A 19559-nucleotide genomic window follows, 5' to 3' on the forward strand; every position below is an offset into this window, starting at 1 on the left:
GTTGAATAGTGGTATTCATGATAGTGCCGAAAAGCTGTTCGGAAACTCTTATCTGTGAGCTTTGAATGTGTTATTAGCCTGCTCTCCAAAAGGATTTTTATTAAATATTCAAAGGAAAGTTTCTGCCAGGAGCTTGATATTAGACTGTATCGTCGTCGAAGCTCCAACAACTGCTTGTCTCCAGCAGTTCTTTGGTTTTGTTTTTCCTCTTTTACACTGCATGAATTGCTCTCTAATGTATTCCCATTACTTTGGATCTGCTTCGCCCCTCGGGCTACCACAGTGAAGGCAGTAGCGGAGACACAGCTGCACACACACACACTCGACACTTGACGCTACACCGCACACACAGCCTTCTAAAAGAGAGCACCGATTGACTTTCCGTTGCTCAATTTAAACGCTTTGTGCCCTGCTAGGTGCTCGCAGACAAACTGGCACGCGTTGTTTAGCCTGGCATCCGAAGTCGAACATTTCTCCGGCCCAGCGCTTGTATCGACTATCTATTACCACACTCTTTGAGGCTCTAAAGAGTTGGCTGCCCATGTATCACTATCTGTACAAATTCAGATCAACGTGGCGCTTGAGAAGGAATCAATGTTTGTCACTTATTAATTTGTTTGCCAAATGAAAAGTTGAGTCCTGGATGCTGCGAGCCTGGCAAGTGGCTATTCATGAATGTCCTTTTCCAGCCTGTATCTTCCTACTCTACTTGAATCCTTTTCACAGGTAGAATAAAATGAACTTTTGGTCAATGCTAACCTTTCTAGGTTATTTTACGGAGAGCCTTTTTTTTCAGCTCTATAGCTGGTCTAATCAAATAAAAATGTATTAATGTATTTATAAATGATCATTTTAAAAACAATGAAGAAAACACTCAAAGACACTTTAAAATACATGTCAAAATTCAATAATAAATCATAAAAACAATACGCTTAGAATATAAAACACTATATACATGACACAATAAATAATACATTTAAAAATACAAAAAGCAGTTTTTTGTCAGGCCCATAAAAAGATGAACATGCATACTAGACTGGTGAGGAAAATATATTATTTATTTTTTAATTTAGATACATTTTACACAGTTCTCTTTACCAACAGTGGCTTAATAATATGTAGGTAACTTGACGGAGAACAATTTGACATTAAAAAAAAAACTTTGTATCAACTTCCAAAGAAATATTTAAATCAATGAAACCTGGTACAAAGTTTGATCATAAATGCTGATGTGATAGGAACTGTTTGTACCTCGTCATGTATATTGCTTTATAGCGCCACTTTTAATCATAGAATGGGAGGAAATATGTAGGGCAACAAACCTTTTTTCATAACAAGACGATTTTACTATGACGATATCAATATGAAATATTGTTGTCAGAAAAGACGAGACTAAAATGTAGTTTTAAAATTGCTCCAACTTTTGTAGTTGTTGTCGACAAATGACTCGAGTCACTAGAACTATTGAGCATGTCTGTCTAAAGAATAGACTACATCTAAAATAGTTGCCAGAATTAACAAAGCTTAACACGGTATCTTTTATTTGAGTTTTTATGGGTCTGCTCAATGATTCCCTGGGTTGTTTTCCATCTTAGTCACGAACAGTTAACTTTGACACTAAAGGTATTAAAAGTCTTAATTTTAAGCTGATGAAACTTTCTGACACCCAAGAGAGAATGAGCTGTCCACTCAGCACTAAAATATGACATGGTAACAGGATGCAGGAATAGAGACACTGGGGTAAATGGTGAATATTTCTGGATATGTGGGATAGACGGCACAGGCAGATTGCTTCTACAGAGATAGAAATGGAGATCCACAGACGGATGAAGATGGACCAGCTAGCTGAGCTTCAGGTTTGATGACAATATCAAAGAGACCCTGATCAAAGCCCAGGAACTCACCTGAATACAGGCTCTTCCTCCGGGGGGGGGGGGGTGTGAATGATGTAGAGGCAGGGAGAGACAGAGGGATGAGGCAGGGAGATGAGTGATGGAGCTGTGCAGCACAGAGAGAGAGATGAGAGGGTTTAATAAGCAGCCATACGTAGCTCAATGCCATCTGTAGGTTCCTGCCTCCAGGGCTGTGTGCTGTGTGTGGGTGGATGGGTTTATATTCTCATCTCGCGCTCTGTGTCTCTCTGCGTCTCTCTCCGCCTTCCTTCTCTTCCCCTCTTCCTCTCCTATGTCCTCATTCTACCTTATTTCCCCCCTTTATTCCTTGCACATTTTCAACCCCTGTGTTCTGCTTTCTTCTTGTCCTTCCCTCCCTCCCTCCCCTCCCCCCCCCCCCCCCCCCTCCCATCCAGGCTCCATGGTGCCGTTCTCCATGCGGCTGCTGCACGCCGAGCTTCCCCAGTACCTGGCCAAGCCCCAAGAGGCTCTGGACCGCCTGCACAATCTCAAAACCGTCTGCCTCGCTGTTAGTAGACACACACACGCGGGCACGGAAACAGCCTCTGGATGAACATAAAAATATGCATACTCTGTAGCATTCACACAATAAAACAACACAGAAAAAGCACGTACAAAGCCTTAAGCCCACCTGTGTAAACAGCTAAATATGGTTTGGATTTTAAAGTCATTAAATATGCAGATTCTAATACAGACATTAAAAAGTTTGAATTCCCTCCGCCCCTGTTAATAGATTCTGGAGAACTTGGAGAAAGGATTGGCTGAGGATGGCAGCATGATCACCCTGACACAGGAGAATAGGCAAGGTAAGTACACACACACATGCACACACGTACACACACGCACACAGCCAGTTGGATACAGACCTGGCCTCAGTCCCAGACTGCATCACACTGTGGGAGGAGAGTGAGGTCATGGGTAACACACTAGCAGTCTGAGTCGGAGGCACACCTGGTGCAGGACTGCAGCATACCTCAGCCACACATACACACACCACATAAACACAGCGATGCGGTGCTCTAAAAGTGTTTAGCACCTCACTGCTCGGGCACCCGCGCTGAATATCAAATGGTCTCTCCAGCCCTTCACGCCAAACAGATCAACACAGATCAATCCCATCCAATCCACTCACATCTGCAAGTGTGCTGGGGAAATGGGCGCCTGCATCTGAAATCCACCGGTTTTAGGTAGAGACACACCTCCACACGACATGATGTAAATAGACTTCCTCCTCTCTTTTCCACACAGCAAAACATCTTAATGCAGTGAGTCTTATGTTACCAAGCCATGTGATCGCTAATTAAGAAACTTTTCCAAAGGCTTCTTTTTTCTTTCTTTTTTTACAAGCAATTTAATCAGCTAATTCACGGCGATGAACAACAACAAGCCACTTGGTGAAGTTGAGCTAAATGTACCAAGACACTTGCTTATAATTGGGAAAATTGGCAGGGTGACGCGTGTGTGTGTGTGCGCGTGTGTGTGAGGGTGCGTCGGCGCTGGCAGTCCCTCCCCTTCTAAAAGCAGCGTAATAGCTGTGCCCTCTGTCTCTCCTCTCTCTACCCACGCAGACAGTCGACAGTCGACAAGTCAATAACGCGGGGCCTTGCCTTCACACATCAGACCCCTACTGAGTGATTAGCTCTCCTCCCAAGCACACACACACACACACACACACATGTGCAGCGATGAATACTAATAGGCCTGCACACTTACTCTTCCACAGGGTGCACTGTCTGAGGGAAGAAAGCAGAGTGTGCCGCAGTGTCTTCCTCACTACCTCGCCTTAAAATAAACTGGTGTGGGGGGGGGGGAGAAGAGGGGAGGTTTAATGAGAGGGATCAGAGCAATGAATGGAAAAAGGGTGATGTTAGAGGGGCGCCCCAAAAAAAGAAGCAGGTGAAATGAGAACAGGAAGTCGCTGTTTAAGATAGAAACGCTCTTTCTTCTTCTTCTCTCCCTGCTTTTAGGGTCTCTTAAGCTGTGGAGGTCTCGTCTCAGCCGGGTCATGTACTCCATGGCCAACTGCCTGCTGCTGATGAAGGTGTGTGTGTGTGTGTGTGTGTGTGTGTGTGTGTGTGTGTGTGTGTGTGTGTGTGTGTGTGTGTGTGTGTGTGTGTGTGTGTGTGTGTGTGTGTGTGTGTGTGTGTGTGTGGTGTGTGTGTGTGTGTGTGTGTGGTGTGTGTGTGTGTGTGTGTGTTGTGTGTGTGTGTGTGTGTGTGTGTGTGTGTGTGTGTGTGTGTGTGTGTGTGTGTGACGCGGAGATCTCTGATGCCAGGCTGGTGGAGGATTCACAGTGAAATCCCCCCAGACTGACCACTAATTGGATTCTTGGTCAGAGAGGGAGAGAGCAAATAAGAGAGAAAGCGACACGCAGAGAGAGAGAGAGAGAGATTAGGGTGGTGACTTCATCAGAGTTAGAGAGAACCACAGTGCCATCTACTGGTCCAAACTGAGATTACAGTAAAATAAATGTACTGCTAGGCTCAACTTTACTTGCATTTTGCTCACCTCTCCCTACTGTAATAATGATTTTATTTATGTTGTAGCATATTTATAAAAAATCCTACAAACATTATGGTTCTTAAGTAAAAGATCTAAAAAAGGAATCCACTAGTTTCTATTCATCTATTCGTTTCAGGGTCTGTAATTTACGGTGGCCGGCAGGTGCAAACGCGGAACAACGGCCAAAAACACATACATTAGCAGGAAACAACTGCAAATCCTGAAATGAAAAACAAACAAATCCGGAGAACAAATACAACCAAAAAACGCTGCATTTACAGAAATGATGCAAACTAAATACAACACACAAACCCCGAAAACAAACGCAACAAAAAAACGCTGGAAATACCAAAACGATATGCAAAGTCCAAAGCACATACAAAAAAAAAACATTCCGGAAGTGCTCCAGGCCTCTAGGGGGGGCGCTACGTGGAATAGATTGATGTCTGACCAGACATAGAGGGAACGAACAAGAGTGCTGCAAATTGAAGCCGGAGGAAACAAAGTTGATCGAAGTGGAAAAAGTCGATATATAAGAAGGTAAGTTTTGTTTTGATACAAAGAGCGTCATATTTACCCAGCTAGCGTTAGCTTGTTTGGTAAAAGAGCTTGCAAGTCAAGAGACAGCATTGTGCACCTAAATGTAACTCTTGACATCATATAGATATATTATAGGTGCAGAGAGGAGTTGGTTTATTGTGCCCCAATGTAAATCCTAATGTGAGAGTTAAAGGACGGTCAACAATATAATGTACCTTGGTCAGTTTGGATTTATCGTGGCATTTATTCTTAATTAAAGTGAATTTATTTTATTTCAGTCAGTCATTTGTGTGTTGTATGCAGGTGTGGGACATTCCAAATGTTCCAAAAGTGAGCACTCCACGAATGGACAACAGTTTGCAGGTAAAATAAAACATTGTCAACATATTATTTTGTGCCACAAGAAGCAGAATGTTTTAACAGTACAGTAGTTTGAATATATTTGTTGTTTACCTTTATCAGACCTCTCAGGCACTCACAACCAGCGTCTGATCGGGTAACACTAATCCAAAATGTAATTATACCATGTAGGTTTGAATTTGTGAACATGAAATCAATAAATACCTTTGTGTGCACTTATTTCCTGGGTAAAAATAGGATGGAGAACCAACCCCATTCCAGGAAGAGGTCCAGTCTGCCCGGGTCAGAACCACTTCTATAGGTAAACCATGTTGACAGTTGTTTGGTGTGTATCTTTATTTTACATTTGTTTGTTTGTATAGCCTCCAATCACAGTGGGTAACATTGCCAGGAAGCAGAACAATTATACTTTCATACATTTCTAAATGACACCCACAACATCTGACATCTTTAGTGAAGACGATACAAAAAACACCCACAAATATTTTTCAAAGATCAGATATTGTTTGTTGCATCCATTTCAAATGTTTACAAGGATTGTGCAGGAGTATGACAAAAGTGCTGTTTAGAACCCAATGTATTGAAAAAACAGGAAGAGGATCGACATCCTTTTGTAAATATGACTGTCATGCATATATTATGTATTTGAAAATAATTATTCAACTGTCTTCTCACTGCAGCAACGACACAAATGTGTATGCACTTATCATTATTGATAGCCAGTCTGAGCCAGAAGACAAAATGGAGCAAATGTATTAATTGTTACTATTACCACTTAATTTTTCTATTCTATACTGTAAATCTTATTACCAGCTTTATCATTTAATATTACAATACATCACTTTGTCTTTCCCAGCACAGATTACCTGACTGCGGCACACATTGTTGCAGAACTCTCTGCAAAAAGAACAAATACATCTTGCAGCAGGTTCAATATTAATAGAGCCAGTGTGTGCGATGGAGCAATCCGCGGCTTCAAAGGTGCCTCATTCGATCCCTCTCATGAGATGTCAGTTAAGTTCACTGATGATGAGGGACACACTGAGGATGGAGGGGACACTGGTGGTCCCAAGCGTGAGTTCCTGACCCTCCTTATGGAATGCCTGAGAATGCGAAGAAAACATCACGTCAGCAACTGTTTGTGCCCCATGGCGGCGTGACTTTCCAGCCGCTCACTGTCTCAAAATCTGATTCTAAATGTATAATGTTCTCTATAAAGATAGAACTAATACACAATTATGAATGTATAATATAAGCTGTTTTGTGTATTTAATCATGCATTGGTCTACAATTGAATGATGGCTTCTACATATTTCACATAAACAGACAATGAAAAAATGTGTCCTTCATGCTGATAACTAGTGTATGTATCTGCCAATTAGTATTCTAAACAGAGTAGTGTGTTGAATCCTTATGTCTTGCATTTGAAACAGATACAATAAAAAAAGTGAACTTACTGTTGTGTTCAACTTCTGTCAAAAACGGTACATGTTTGCCACAGGAGCCACAGAACACTTGAACTGTCCCCAGATGCTGGCCACAGAAAGGACACAACATGGCAGCCTGAAAAGACATACATTGATGTAGTAAATCCATTTAATCAAGTCAATCAAAAACACACAGTCTAAATAGTGGTTAGCTAAATAAATAGAAAGATACATCATGTTTACCGTTGAATCTGTGTTTTGTCTCTCTCTCTCTCTCTCTCCTTGAATGTCTTCTCTATAATTGTTCTTGAGCATGTCTAATGCACACTACTCTCCTGTCATTACTTTGTCCCTCTTCACATGTTGTCACTTCTCTTTCTCTCTCTCTCTCTCAATTCAATAGCTTTATTGTCATGACCATAGTTACAGGCAATTGCTAAAGCTCTGTATAGTTGCAACATCTATACACAAATACATACATATAAACAAACTGCTAAGAATTCAAATGTCCTTTTTCCGCGGTACTCACTATGGCCCGTGTTATTTGCCTGCACTTGATTTGTCATCTCTTTTAACAATGTTCTTCCCTCACTTTATCTTCTCTTCACGCGAAGCTCTCCTCTCCTCAGCTGGTGTAGAAGTTAGGCACGCTAACGCTAGCTATATAAATATGATGCTCTATGTATAAAAACAAACCGTACCTTCTAATATATCTTTCTCCAATTAAAACTTTCTTTCCTCCCGATTTCCATCACTCTTGTTCGTTCTCTCTATGTCTGGTCAGACATCAATCTGTTCCACGTAGCGCGCCCCCTAGAGGCCTGGAGCACTTCCGAAATGTTTTTTTTTGTACTTGTTTTGAGATTGTATGTGCGTTGGACGTTGCATATGGTTTTGGTATTTGCAGCGTTTTTTTGTTGCGTTTGTTTTCGGGGTTTGTGTGTTGTATTTAGTTTGTATCATTTCTGTAAATGCAGCGTTTTTCTGTTGTATTTGTATTCAGGGTTTGTTTGTTTTTCATTTCATTATTTGCAGGTGTTTCCTGCTTATGTATGCGTTTTGGGCCGTTGTTCCGCGTTTGCACCTGCCGGCCACCGTAGTAACTGTCTCGTAAAAAAGATTAAAAAGAGATGTTAAAATATCTGAGAATATACTCCATGCATTAGAGAATGTGCTACAATAATATTGTGCAAACCTTTGTAGTTACATTTTGAGTATGATGGTATTTTTATTGTTACAAATCCCAAAACCCATCAATATCCTAGTTTATCCCCCAAAACTTCAAAGCCTGATATTTCCTACTGAAAAATGTAAAACAGAACAAATCCATATAGTTTGTAATGTTAAAAAAAACACTCATACATTTCCTAGATTTGAGCAATTGTTACTCTCACGGGAGAAAATGTATGGGGACTATTTTCAGGGGTGTATTAATCTACAATTGCTGTTCAAGTGAGTATTTCTGGCAGCAGGACGGTGCGTGGACTTCAGCCAAAATAAACAACAGTGTGTGAGCCATAACAAAAAGAAACCTGTACCCTGTCCCAGCCCTGTCCCCTCTCCACACACACACACACACACACACCTTCCTCTCTTACCTCTCGGCCCTCCGCTCAGCAGTGCAGTCACCATGTGAGCGATATGGAGGTGGGGAGAGGGTCACAGCGGCCAGCTAATACTCCATATGTTTGATTAATGCCGTCTCTCCCTCCTCACCTCCACTCTCATCTTCTTTACCTCGCACGCCCTCCACCTGTGTCCACCTCCTACCGTTTACCCCATTCTTTATTAACTTCCGTCTTCACTTTCGTTGCCCTCCATGCTCTTTTGTATTATTTATTTAACTTTTAGTTTTGTTAATCTCTTTCTCTTCTCTCTCTCAGGACTATGTTCTGGCTGTGGAGACCTATCACTCCATCATCCAGTACGAACCCCAGCAGAGAGTGCAGCTGCTCAGTGGCATAGGACGCATCTTCTTGCAGGTCCGAACATTAACACACACACACATAGACACACACTATGCCACAGCACAGCTTGTGAACCCTTTAAAGCGACCCTATTATGCTCATTTCAGGTTCCTTTTTGTATGTTGTGCCTCTACTGTGACATGTTAATGTTCAAAAAGGTCTTTATTTTTCTCATACTGCCTGTGCTGCAGAACCTCTTTTCACCCTCTGTCTGAAACCAGAGCCCAGTCTGCTCATACAGTGACATTTTGCTAATTTGCTGTAATTTAGTGTAATTTTTGTTGTAGCAAGCTGGATGTTCCATTAAGGATGCATTTCATCTTACATAATAATACATTGCATATACTTTAATACACCTTTCATAGCGCAATTGGTATCCCTCCCAACACAGGGAAACATTTCTACTCAGGGATGGTGACGTTCATAACACTTACACTTACACAATAACTGCAATTACGCTATACAAATCAAGGAAGTAGTGTTCATTATGATGATTTTCTTGCTGAAGAAAACATGTAAGAATCATACGTTTGGCCACAGAGCTTATTTTCTATAATGAGACTAAATCCAATTTGCGTTCTGTTGAAGGAAACGGTGCTACTTCCTGTTCGGCCTAGAAAAAACATCAATCCTGCATCACTCTATTGTGCTGTACTAGATGGATATATTTGTTTTGTCATCATTATTACCTTCAGTAATGGTTCTGTATGTATTCTTAGCTGATGTAAGAAGTCTGCCCTGGGGGAACCTGAAATCTGATCTAATGTATTTGTGCTCACACACTCACACACACAGATCAGTGGTTAATGTGCTGCTGATGCTTTGTTCTCTGCCAGATCGGAGACGTTAAAACGGCAGAGAGGTACTTCCAGGACGTGGAGAAGGCGTGCCAGATGACAGGGAGCCAGCCCAGTCACACCACATGCGTGCTGATGAACAGGTACCAGAGAGTGGTCGTTTAGCACCCGCGCACACAGCATGTTTACTTTGCGCTGCTCAGGATCACTTTCACTCCACACAGCCGTTGTCCTTCAGGGCTGTTCGCAGGGCGGGGCTTCCCTCTGGTGTGTGATCTAGCTCAGGAGGTCACACCTTCTGTGGCTCTGGCCTGAGGACATGTGGAGTCTGAAGCAAACCTCCGGTGACACCTTATCTCACTCCCACTGGGTGCTCTGACGCTCACAAAGGCAGATGATAATATTAGAATCTGAATGGTTTATTTATCCCAGGGGAAATTTGGTTGCTCCATTTCAGAATGGAAACAAAAATGTTTTGAAAATAAACTAAGAATGTACAATAAAAATAATAAAGATAATTATATAGACATAGGATGTTGAGGTAAAATGTCCAATTAAAGATCAAATCTAATAAAATACAATAAAAACATATAGAAACAATAGAAGTTTAGTAAAAAAAATTGCACAATTCGAATAAATCACATTTAAGATATTTCAACTGAATTACCTTGATTTCAAAGGCAGCTGTGGATCATAAAATACATCCCACTAGCTAGCATGTTTTCATAGCAGCCTAGCATTGTTCTGCCTAGGAAGCAGCTCTACATGTCTCTAGAATGATGACCTATAGATTTAATATATAAAAATATGTAATAATAACACATTAATATAGTATATCAATTTATTTATTTGATGTGTATTTTAACATGGCATTTCACAAATATGATCAATACACACTACTGTTTGTTGATGTATTAACTGTTTGTTTGTGTGTGTGTGTTTTCCAGGGCCTTTGTCTCCCTCAGTCAGAACAACTACACTGAAGCACATGCATCCTTCACTGAAGTCTTAAAAATGGACCCAAAGAACCCCGTTGTAAGTGCCACCATGTCTTTTCCTCTACAGCAGCTTTAAAGGTCCCATGTCATGGCCATTTCTACTGATCACAATTCCATTGTTGAGGTCTACTAGAATAGATTTATATTGTGCAATTTTCCAAACTCACATTGGTTTCTCATACAGCATCTCTGTAAAGTATGTGTATTCACTCTCTGTCCTAAACGGCTTGTTGGAGATCCTGCCCCCCCCTCCCTGTGAGCCCAGTAGCCGTCTGCGAGACAGCGAGACACCGCGGAACTCAGCCTGGGCACACACACACACACACCCGCAGCCTGGCTGGGAGTTTGTGTGTGTGCCCAGGCTGAGTTCCGCGGTGTCTCGCTGACCCCACACCAGTGAGCCAGCTCACAGTGTCCCGCTCCTCGCAGCAGCGAGCCTCGTCCCGCCGAGTGTGTGTGTGTGGGGAAGTCCGCGGATTGGTCCAAACGTAACGGCTCCACGGACGTTACGTTACGTCACTATACCCGAAATACGTCACTATACCCAGGAAGAAAACAATGGAAAAAGAGAAATCTCCAACGAGGCGTTCTGGGGCAGCATAGACAGGTATTTTCTGTGTTACAGTTTTACTCGCTACAGGGTGTACTTTGAGGGTTTTGACTCTGCACACCATTTACATGCATACAAACCTTCATAACACACAAGGGGATGGGTAATAACCGGAAAAGCATGACATGGGACCTTTAATGACCCACATTAAGTCGAAGTCAAATATAAAGTTGCTCTGTAAACAACGTCTGTAAAATATCAATCAAAAACACATTTATTTTTTTAATTCATTTATTACGTTATTATTTGAACAAACATGTAATCCGTCATTCCCCTGTCAGTGATCTATTAATTTTACCCAGAAAAGCCTGGTTGAATATGAGCTCTATAAATCAATCAGTGATCATCCCTCTGGCGTTTAATAATGATGATTGAGATACCGCGGCAGTGATGGATTACAGATGCAGGTGATGAGTTAGTGCTATGGGCTCTATAAATAGCCACCGCCCGGTAATGACAGCTGTTCCCGTGCTGATGGAGAACCTCGTTGAAGCAACACAATCTGGGATGTTTTAGTTCCTCCTCATCGTTCTTCACCCTGATGGGTCTAATAAGTGATGGAGCAGGCCAAAGTATCAACATATTAAGGGTGTTTCGACTTCGATTTACTGCAAACTGTAGAGTTCAAGCTTGTGCCGAGCGCTACAGTTTTTTACAGATTTATAAAAAAGAATCAGAATACCTTTATTAGTCCCACAGAGGGGAATTGTACGTTACAGTAGAAAAAGAGCCACAGACAGCTTAATGTTACATGCATTAAAAAGTAATCAGTTCAAAAACAAGTTATGATATAATAAAAAATATAATAAAAAATAAAAGGTCACACAATTTACAAAATACACATCCTGTAACAGTTCTTAGGATTTAGCAGCCAGGTATATTACACAGTTATTAACGGCATATATATATATATACATGTGGTTTTATCAATCTGGCAAAAACAATGCCTATATTTTTGTCTTAATGTGTAGAGACAGTTTTAGTTGAGATTCCCTATGATCTGGCCCTGTGATTCAGGCACTAAAAATAAATACTGAGATATTCTGCTACGTAACAAATGTAATACTGCAATGTAGAAATACTCTGTTGCAGGTCAAACTCCTGCATTCAATACCTTACTTAAAGAGGACATACTTTGCTCATTTCAGGTTTCATAATTGTATTTTTTGCCTCTACTGTGACACGCTTCAATAATCAAAAAGCCTATAATGTACGATGTGTTGGAGCGTTAGCCAATAGAAGCGTGAGTGTTACATAGTGATGTCACTATAGAAGGGAAGTTTAAAAAAAAAAAGGAGTCCAATGGAGGTGTTTCAGTGGGAGTGAATGGGTGAGAAACTTCCTCTGGAGGGAACTTTGGAAGCCCTTGCAGATCATTTACATGTACAAAAATCTTTATCAAACACTACAGGAAAGGGAAAACCCCTATTTATTTTAGGACATCTTTAAGTAGTTCATCCTCTTAATCTAAAAATAATACATTTTAGCTTATTTGTCGATAATATTCTACTCTAATAATCGGAATCTGGGGAGTAAAATATATTTGCCATTGACATATAGTAGAGTAGATATATAAAGTAGCAGACAATAGAAATGGTAAAAAGTAAATCATTTTAATAACTGTACACTACTTGACAAATTGCACTACTTTTCACCACTGGAGCCAGAAGGTGCTTAGCTTAGTTCAGCTAAATGTACCTTGGCTTAGCATAATGAATGAAAGCAGTTAAAGCAGCTCCAAAAACAAAAATCTGCCTACTAGCACCTCAGTTTCAAAGGGTTACTTTAGCATTTATATGGAAAGATGCATATTTGGAACTCTACAATTACTGTAGCTCACCCCAGTAAATATAGTTAAATACTGGATGGAAGAATGATGATTTACACTCTCCCGTCCTCATTCCCTCCCTCCCCTCCCCTCCCCTCCCCTCCCCTCCCTTGTTCCCAGGCCAACAACAACGCAGCGGTATGCCTGCTCTACCTGGGCTGTCTGAAGGAGTCCCTGGGCCAGCTGGAGGGCCTGGTGCAGCAGGACCCCGCCCTCTACCTCCACGAGAGCGTCCTCTTCAACCTGACCACTATGTACGAGCTGGAGTCGTCCCGCAGCACCCAGAAGAAGCAGGCTCTGCTGGAGGCCGTGGCCTGCAGGGAGGGGGACAGCTTCAACACGCAGTGCCTCAAGCTGGTGTGAGAGGACACACACATCAGCATCACGTGTGACCGGAATACAGCAGCAGGAGTAGAATGTTTAGAGGAGTGGACATTTGGAGAAAGAAAGTGAGTGTGTGAAAGAACTGGTTTTATTTCTACAAAACAGAAGTGGGAAGCCCAAAGACATTTCTCTTCATGTCATGGCACTTCTCTCCTTTTGTAAGGTGACCCTGTAATGGTGGTGGAATGACATTCCGGAAAAGAAATGACCCTACATTAGTGTGGAAGTAGTTTTATTTTACAGTTAAAGGAACAGCTTGACATTTAGAGAAATACGCTAGATGAGAATATTCATACCACCCGTGTTTGCACCCTTAATATTAAGCTAACTAAAAATGTCTGTGATAATGCAATTGCAATATAGAAACCTTTTTAAAGTTTAAAGCCTCATTGTAGGAAGACTTATTTGTTTTCCAGTGACAGCAATGTTAATATTTATTAAGCTAACCTTGTAATGTCACTCGAGAAAAAAACAAAAACATTTTATAGGCTAGCCATTTTCCCCTAATTGCTTTCTTTGTGCTAATTTAAGCTAACAAGCTAAGCTAACAGGCTGCTAGCGTCATAGCTAGCATGTGGTATAGTTATTCTCCTCTACATATAGTAAGTACTTAAGTATTTCTCAAAATGTTAAAATGTTCCTCAACATTTCTATCAAATATTTTCTGGACACTGAGGAATTATGAGCATTAAGCGTTGTGAGATTGGAAGCGAGACCTCAGATGAACATTGCACTACAGATCGGCAGTGGTTTTAAGGGAGCTGCAGACTCATAATGTGAGTCCTGACACGGGCATTATCCTGAGCTTCAGTATGCTTAAAGACTAATAAAGTACCACAGAGGTCCAAAGCTTCCTCCCCATCAGACACCTGTACTGCTGGATTAACAGTCCAACACCACTCCATTTCAGCTGCCAGCTTTATTAACTCAGAACATAGATAAGCCCTTCTGATTGCATCCCATCCTGTTCACTCAACTGTAACATATTAAGAATCAAAATGTGTACATATCAGATTTTTTTTTCCTTCTTCTGTGATTTATATAAAAATGATTGTCTTGTTAAATCTTTTATTGATTTATCCTGATGGATATTTAACTATCACTGTTTACATATTGTGTTGATCATATTTATGTATATTAAATTGTGTTTTATCTGAAATAAAAAACGTATTTTAAAATCAATTTGTCTCGTCAGATCATAAAGAAACAAAGCACATATTGAAAATAGCAGCAGCTTTATTATCCATACAACAAAAATGTATATAAATCTGTCAGAAACCACTCCATTGGTGCGGAGAAGAACCTCAAGTGACATCTAAATTCTTATTTAAAGGTTTGAATATAAAATCAGTAAATAATGCAGATTAGTGGAATATTTCAACATGCTTCTCTGAGATTACAAGGCACTCGAGATTGTCCTGTGCTAAAACAAGTATTTCACCCTAAATAAGTGACGAATGACCCCTTTGAAATGTTACATAAAGTATGTTGATTTATGTTACATAAGTTATTGTCAGTCATTCCATTTTAATGTAGCTGCTTACTATGATGCTAATCCAACTTTTGTGGTTGCTTTGACAATAATCAATTTAAGCTAGGATAACATTTCACAGTTTAGCAAAGCTATAGCTTTTTAGCTAGATGTAAATCTAGATGTAGTCATGTAAACCAAAATGTAAATAGAGTAAGATGGAGGAACCTGTGGGTGCATTCTTTGTGGTTGGGTAGTGTATGTCAGTACACAGAATATAAAACACATTACGATCTAATCATGCGTTTCATCTGCAGAATCATAACTACTAACAAAAAGTAGAAGGATTCACTGGAAAGAGAAAACCCACATCCACGATTTTCTAAATCTAGGAAGCATCTTGGTGCATGATTTTGGCTAGAGGAGATCTTAAATCATCCACAGTATGATTCTTAATAGGGCGACTGTGGCTGCGAGGGAGTGCGGTCGTCTTTCAACCAGAAGGTTGTGGGTTCGATCCCAGCCCATGCAGTCAACATGTCGATGTATCCTTGGGCAAGATACTTAACCCTGAGTTGCTCCCGATGGCATGGCCAACGGTGTGTGAATGTGTATGCATGTTAGGTCCTAGAGTAACATACACTGCTCTGTGTGAATGGGTGAAAGACATGTATGTAAAGCGCTTTGAGGTCTTAAAGACTGGATAAAGCGCTATATAAATACAGTCCATTTAACATTCTAACTGTAAACTCTACAGAATCACAATAAAGGCCCTGATTCTGGTGGCAGCAGTGTTCATATTTGATCCACGTTTCGATGAATGGCACAGTCCCCTCTCAGCATCCCTGCAGAGATGTCACATACTTCTTGCGGATGTCAGAGTCATCAGCGGGCCGGTTATACGCTTTCCACACCGGCTCCCCCACAAACAGCCTCATGGCTTTGGTGTAGTTCTGTAGAGACAAACAGAGAGCAGGTCAGTCAGAAGGACAGCTCTGCCTCCCCATGTTAGAAAGAGGGTTAGGCTCTAAATGTAGTGTTAGTTAACAGTGAGGTAATAGTAGCTGAAAATGCATGTGTTTGGGAAGTAGTAAGCATACATAAGAAATGACATTTCTACTATACTCTACAAGCTGTTAGAATGTATGGACAGACAATGTGATGCAGTTTTCTATTGTTCTCTGTATTGTTTTCTCTGTTCCAGGTTCCTTCATTCACCATCGGGCTATGTGATGATAAAATGTGTTTTCTTCAAGAATTCAAGGTAACACCGGGTGATAAACAAATGGTAATTTTGCGGGTAATGTATTCCTTTTTTTGCAGTTTAAAAAAGGAATTCAGGATTAGAAACCAACACCCTAAAAGAAAAAAAACGGACACAGTTAATCTCAACGTGAACTTCCTGTATGTGGGAAATAAATAAAAACAAAGCTTCACATGCCATTTGCAACAGTTATTACAACTCTGATAGTACTAACACATCCCATAGTCGCCACACTTAGACAAAAGAGAAATGCATGTAGAATATTGGTAAATGAAATGCATTAATAATGACACATTTCATATGTTTGGTAATATAAATGCTGTTTGCTAACTTTTGTTTGTATAATGCTGTTTGAAACACACCAGGTGGATGGCTATCGATATTCTCTGTACTCTTAATCTTTTCAAATGTATTATTTCATTTCTCCACAGGCCTTATTGAAATTCTAGCTCATCTACAGCTCCTAATATAAGCAAAATGCAGGTAACTACTTGCAATGGTAATACTTGTCCATAACATTTATGTAGGATACGTACAGTCTCATCCAAGGTGAAGCGGTGGTAGATGCCGGCCGGCAGGGTGATCAGGTCTCCTTTTCTCATGGCGATCCGGATCCACCGCTCCTCCTGGTCCCTGACGTCGAAGTAGGCCTGGCCGTCCAGGATGTAGCGGATCTCATCATCCAGGTGCAGGTGCTCCTCGAAGAACCTCTTCAGCTGAGCGCAGACATAAAGAGAGAGATAGGCCTGAATTTCGAGACAGTTCAAGTACTAGCTGTCCTAATGTGTTATAGCCGTCACCACTGACTGAGAACAATGGTCATTTAAATGTCATAAACCACTGTAGAGCATTGTACTAATTTCCACAGGTCATAAAATCTTCTAATGCAGTGCAGACATTTAACTTCAATCTAGTTCAAATGAAGAGTCCTTTCTGACTATTTAACAGTTTCATTATTAGAGGAAAGCGTCTGGTTTAAAATACACAGATATTACAATGCTTTGTTACCTTTTCCTCATAGTTAGGAAGTATGTCCTTGTGAATGGAGATTATGTCCATATAGGAATAGCCCTGGTCTTTACGGATCTTCTCCAGCTCTGGGTCTGTTTCGTAGATATCAGCATTCAGCTGCAAGAAAAAGACAACAGCTTTGATCAGTAAACAATTGTAACCAAAATCATTTATCATTTGTTACACATCACAACAGCAAATCCCATGCTAGCAGTCTGGGAGTCTTATGTAATGGTAATAGATTCGTTAGAATAATGAATGGGGCTGGCTAGCAGTATGAAATAAACTGCAGTAACTTGAAAAGAACAACTAATTTCTGTGTTTTTTTTTTACCACATGACAGATTCTAATGCTTGGCCACTGGTTATAATATCTATAAAGAATCTAAATCTGGGGGGATCTAGTAGGATTTGTAGTAGATTCATTTATTAACATGAATTAATTAACAGTAATACATTTTCCACATTTCTACTTTATTCTCGAAATTGCATTAAAACCTGAATATAACTTTATTCTCCTCATTTCGACTTATTTTTTTCGTTTTCCTTCTTAACATTTCAATTATATTCTCAACAGTTTGACTTTATTCTTGTGATGGTTTAACTTTGAATGTATAATCACTATAGTTGTTCATATTTATTCTCGACATGTAGGCATCCCTCTCGAAATGCAAAAACAAAACATCTCTTTATTTTTGTTATGCTTGTTGTCCCAAACGCTCATAGCTTACTGGTATGAATATACAGTCTATGGTATGAACTCAATAGTTTAATAACTACAACAACAATATCGTTTTTTGTCCCTAGGAAGTCGCTGAAAAACACAATCTTTTTGTAACCTGAATAACTGTTCACAGACATTCTGTTAGGGATTCAACTCGGCGTCAAATCAGTTGTACTTGTTTAACTTAATCTGTTCACTGTTATGTTGGAACGTTGGAACCTGAAGGCAGCAGCTGAGCTGACAGGCTGTAACGTTCACGTACCTTCCAGTGAAACACCCCGAGCTGCCGTAGTTCTTCCAGAGAGACGGGCTGGTCCGGGGTCAGTTTATGAGGCTTCCTCTGGTCCTCCTCAGAGCTGTCCATGAACCAGGCTACTAAACCCATGCTGGAGATTAACACTGGCACCTTATTAATGCTGGACTTCTGCAGAAAACACACACACAACTCCTCTTCTTCTTCGTGGGACTAACTGGCGGGTCTAAATCACACTAAAAGTCAGATAGCGCCACCTACTGTATCGGAATGTGATGTGAGTTATGGCTTTATCTTTTCTGAAAACTGTGACTGTCAAGAAAGAAAGAAAAATCAGAGTAAGAAATAAATAAATAAAGAGAGAGGAAGAAAGGAAGAAAGGCAATTTAAGATTGACACACTATTTTCTATCATATCTGTATTATAATTGACCAACCCCTGTCTAATTTCCCTGTACTGTGTGTCAGACTGCAGCTTCACCAACGTTAGTTGTAATTGTATTATTCATTCTTTTAAATGTTTTTGTTTTTGGTATACAAACACACACACACACACACACACACACACACACACACACACAATGACACATGCTGCTTTAATGTTAGCATTACTTAATCAGTGGGTTTGGTGATGAGGAGGCATGCAAACAGGTATGCTAATGTGCATGATAACTCTAAAGTTATGATACAATTAACTTTGGGGTAGCCAAATTACAAACACACATGGTCATTTAATTTGATTAGTTTGCTACCAGAGGCGTTAGTCTGGTGAAGTGGGACCAGAGTGAGTAGTTACTGCTCTCATGTGTTCATTGTGAAAAACTACAACTCTGTAAGTCTTAGAGTAAAAATAATTCAAAAATATCAATATTACTTAATATTTCATTATGTGGTGAACATTTAAAGAAAAAGTGTCATTTAATACAAATTTGAAAATATCTTATATATACTTATACTATCATATACTATGCCAAAATGAAATATAAATATTATAAATGCCATTAAAAGTACTAATATAGTTTGCAAAAAAAGTTGTGCTATAGTATGTCATAACAAATTGCATGGTGTTTAAAAATACAACAGCTTTATAGTATAGTAGGCTATGCCATAAAATAAACAAATATGAAACAAATATTACCTAAATCGTTTTTTTAAATCATGGTATTGTATGTCAATACAATGGCATTATCTATTTCATGTCAATACAATGGCATTATTTATTTAAAACTGATCTTAAGACAAATCCACTGAATTCAATATGACATGACTACAATATGGTATTGTATTGACATACAATACCATATCATATTGTAGTCATGTCATTTAACAAGTTATTTAACCGTGTTAAATAAATAATGCCATGTTGTCTTACTAACGACGAAAAAGCACACAAAAAACATAAATAATTCAACATAAAGTAGATTTTATTATAATATTTACAGGTGTCAACCTTATTTCAGCCCACTTTAAATTATGATAGACATTGACACACTCACCTTTATGTGTTGCAAG

The 19559-nt window shown here is 40.0% G+C and overlaps 2 protein-coding genes and 2 long non-coding RNA genes across 5 annotated transcripts in view; 2 read left to right on the plus strand and 2 right to left on the minus strand.

Moving 5' to 3' along the window:
• trappc12 (trafficking protein particle complex 12) overlaps window positions 1-13681 on the plus strand; it is a 42068-nt gene extending 28387 nt beyond the window's left edge. Inside the window, exons 6-12 of one of the 2 annotated variants that reach the window (XM_034222479.1) lie at window positions 2309-2421; window positions 2647-2719; window positions 3881-3954; window positions 8626-8724; window positions 9546-9649; window positions 10454-10541; window positions 13063-13681. In XM_034222479.1, the coding sequence (XP_034078370.1) occupies window positions 2309-2421; window positions 2647-2719; window positions 3881-3954; window positions 8626-8724; window positions 9546-9649; window positions 10454-10541; window positions 13063-13305 (794 nt within the window). In that variant the 3' untranslated portion in view covers window positions 13306-13681. The remainder of the gene's footprint in view (window positions 1-2308; window positions 2422-2646; window positions 2720-3880; window positions 3955-8625; window positions 8725-9545; window positions 9650-10453; window positions 10542-13062) is intronic. The other variant, XM_034222480.1, reaches the window with a different exon arrangement.
• On the plus strand, window positions 4117-6771 carry LOC117550145. Its single transcript, XR_004569575.1, has 2 exons — window positions 4117-5616; window positions 6172-6771. It is a non-coding gene; the product is annotated as an uncharacterized LOC117550145 (long non-coding RNA).
• Window positions 5646-7523, minus strand: LOC117550144. The gene is made up of 3 exons (XR_004569574.1): window positions 7444-7523; window positions 6773-6878; window positions 5646-6418 (listed from the first exon to the last, which is right to left on the minus strand). It is a non-coding gene; the product is annotated as an uncharacterized LOC117550144 (long non-coding RNA).
• Window positions 13682-14544: 863 nt separating the features above from the next.
• adi1 (acireductone dioxygenase 1) lies at window positions 14545-18295 on the minus strand. Its single transcript, XM_034222482.1, has 4 exons — window positions 18058-18295; window positions 17070-17189; window positions 16598-16777; window positions 14545-15750 (listed from the first exon to the last, which is right to left on the minus strand). The coding sequence occupies exons 1-4, from the start codon at window positions 18178-18180 to the stop codon at window positions 15634-15636; spliced, it is 540 nt and encodes a 179-aa protein (XP_034078373.1). The 5' UTR covers window positions 18181-18295; the 3' UTR covers window positions 14545-15633.
• Between the last annotated feature and the right edge of the window lie 1264 nt (window positions 18296-19559).

This window comes from Gymnodraco acuticeps, unplaced genomic scaffold (assembly GCF_902827175.1).
Source record: "Gymnodraco acuticeps unplaced genomic scaffold, fGymAcu1.1, whole genome shotgun sequence".
Taxonomy (NCBI): Eukaryota; Metazoa; Chordata; class Actinopteri; order Perciformes; family Bathydraconidae; genus Gymnodraco; species Gymnodraco acuticeps.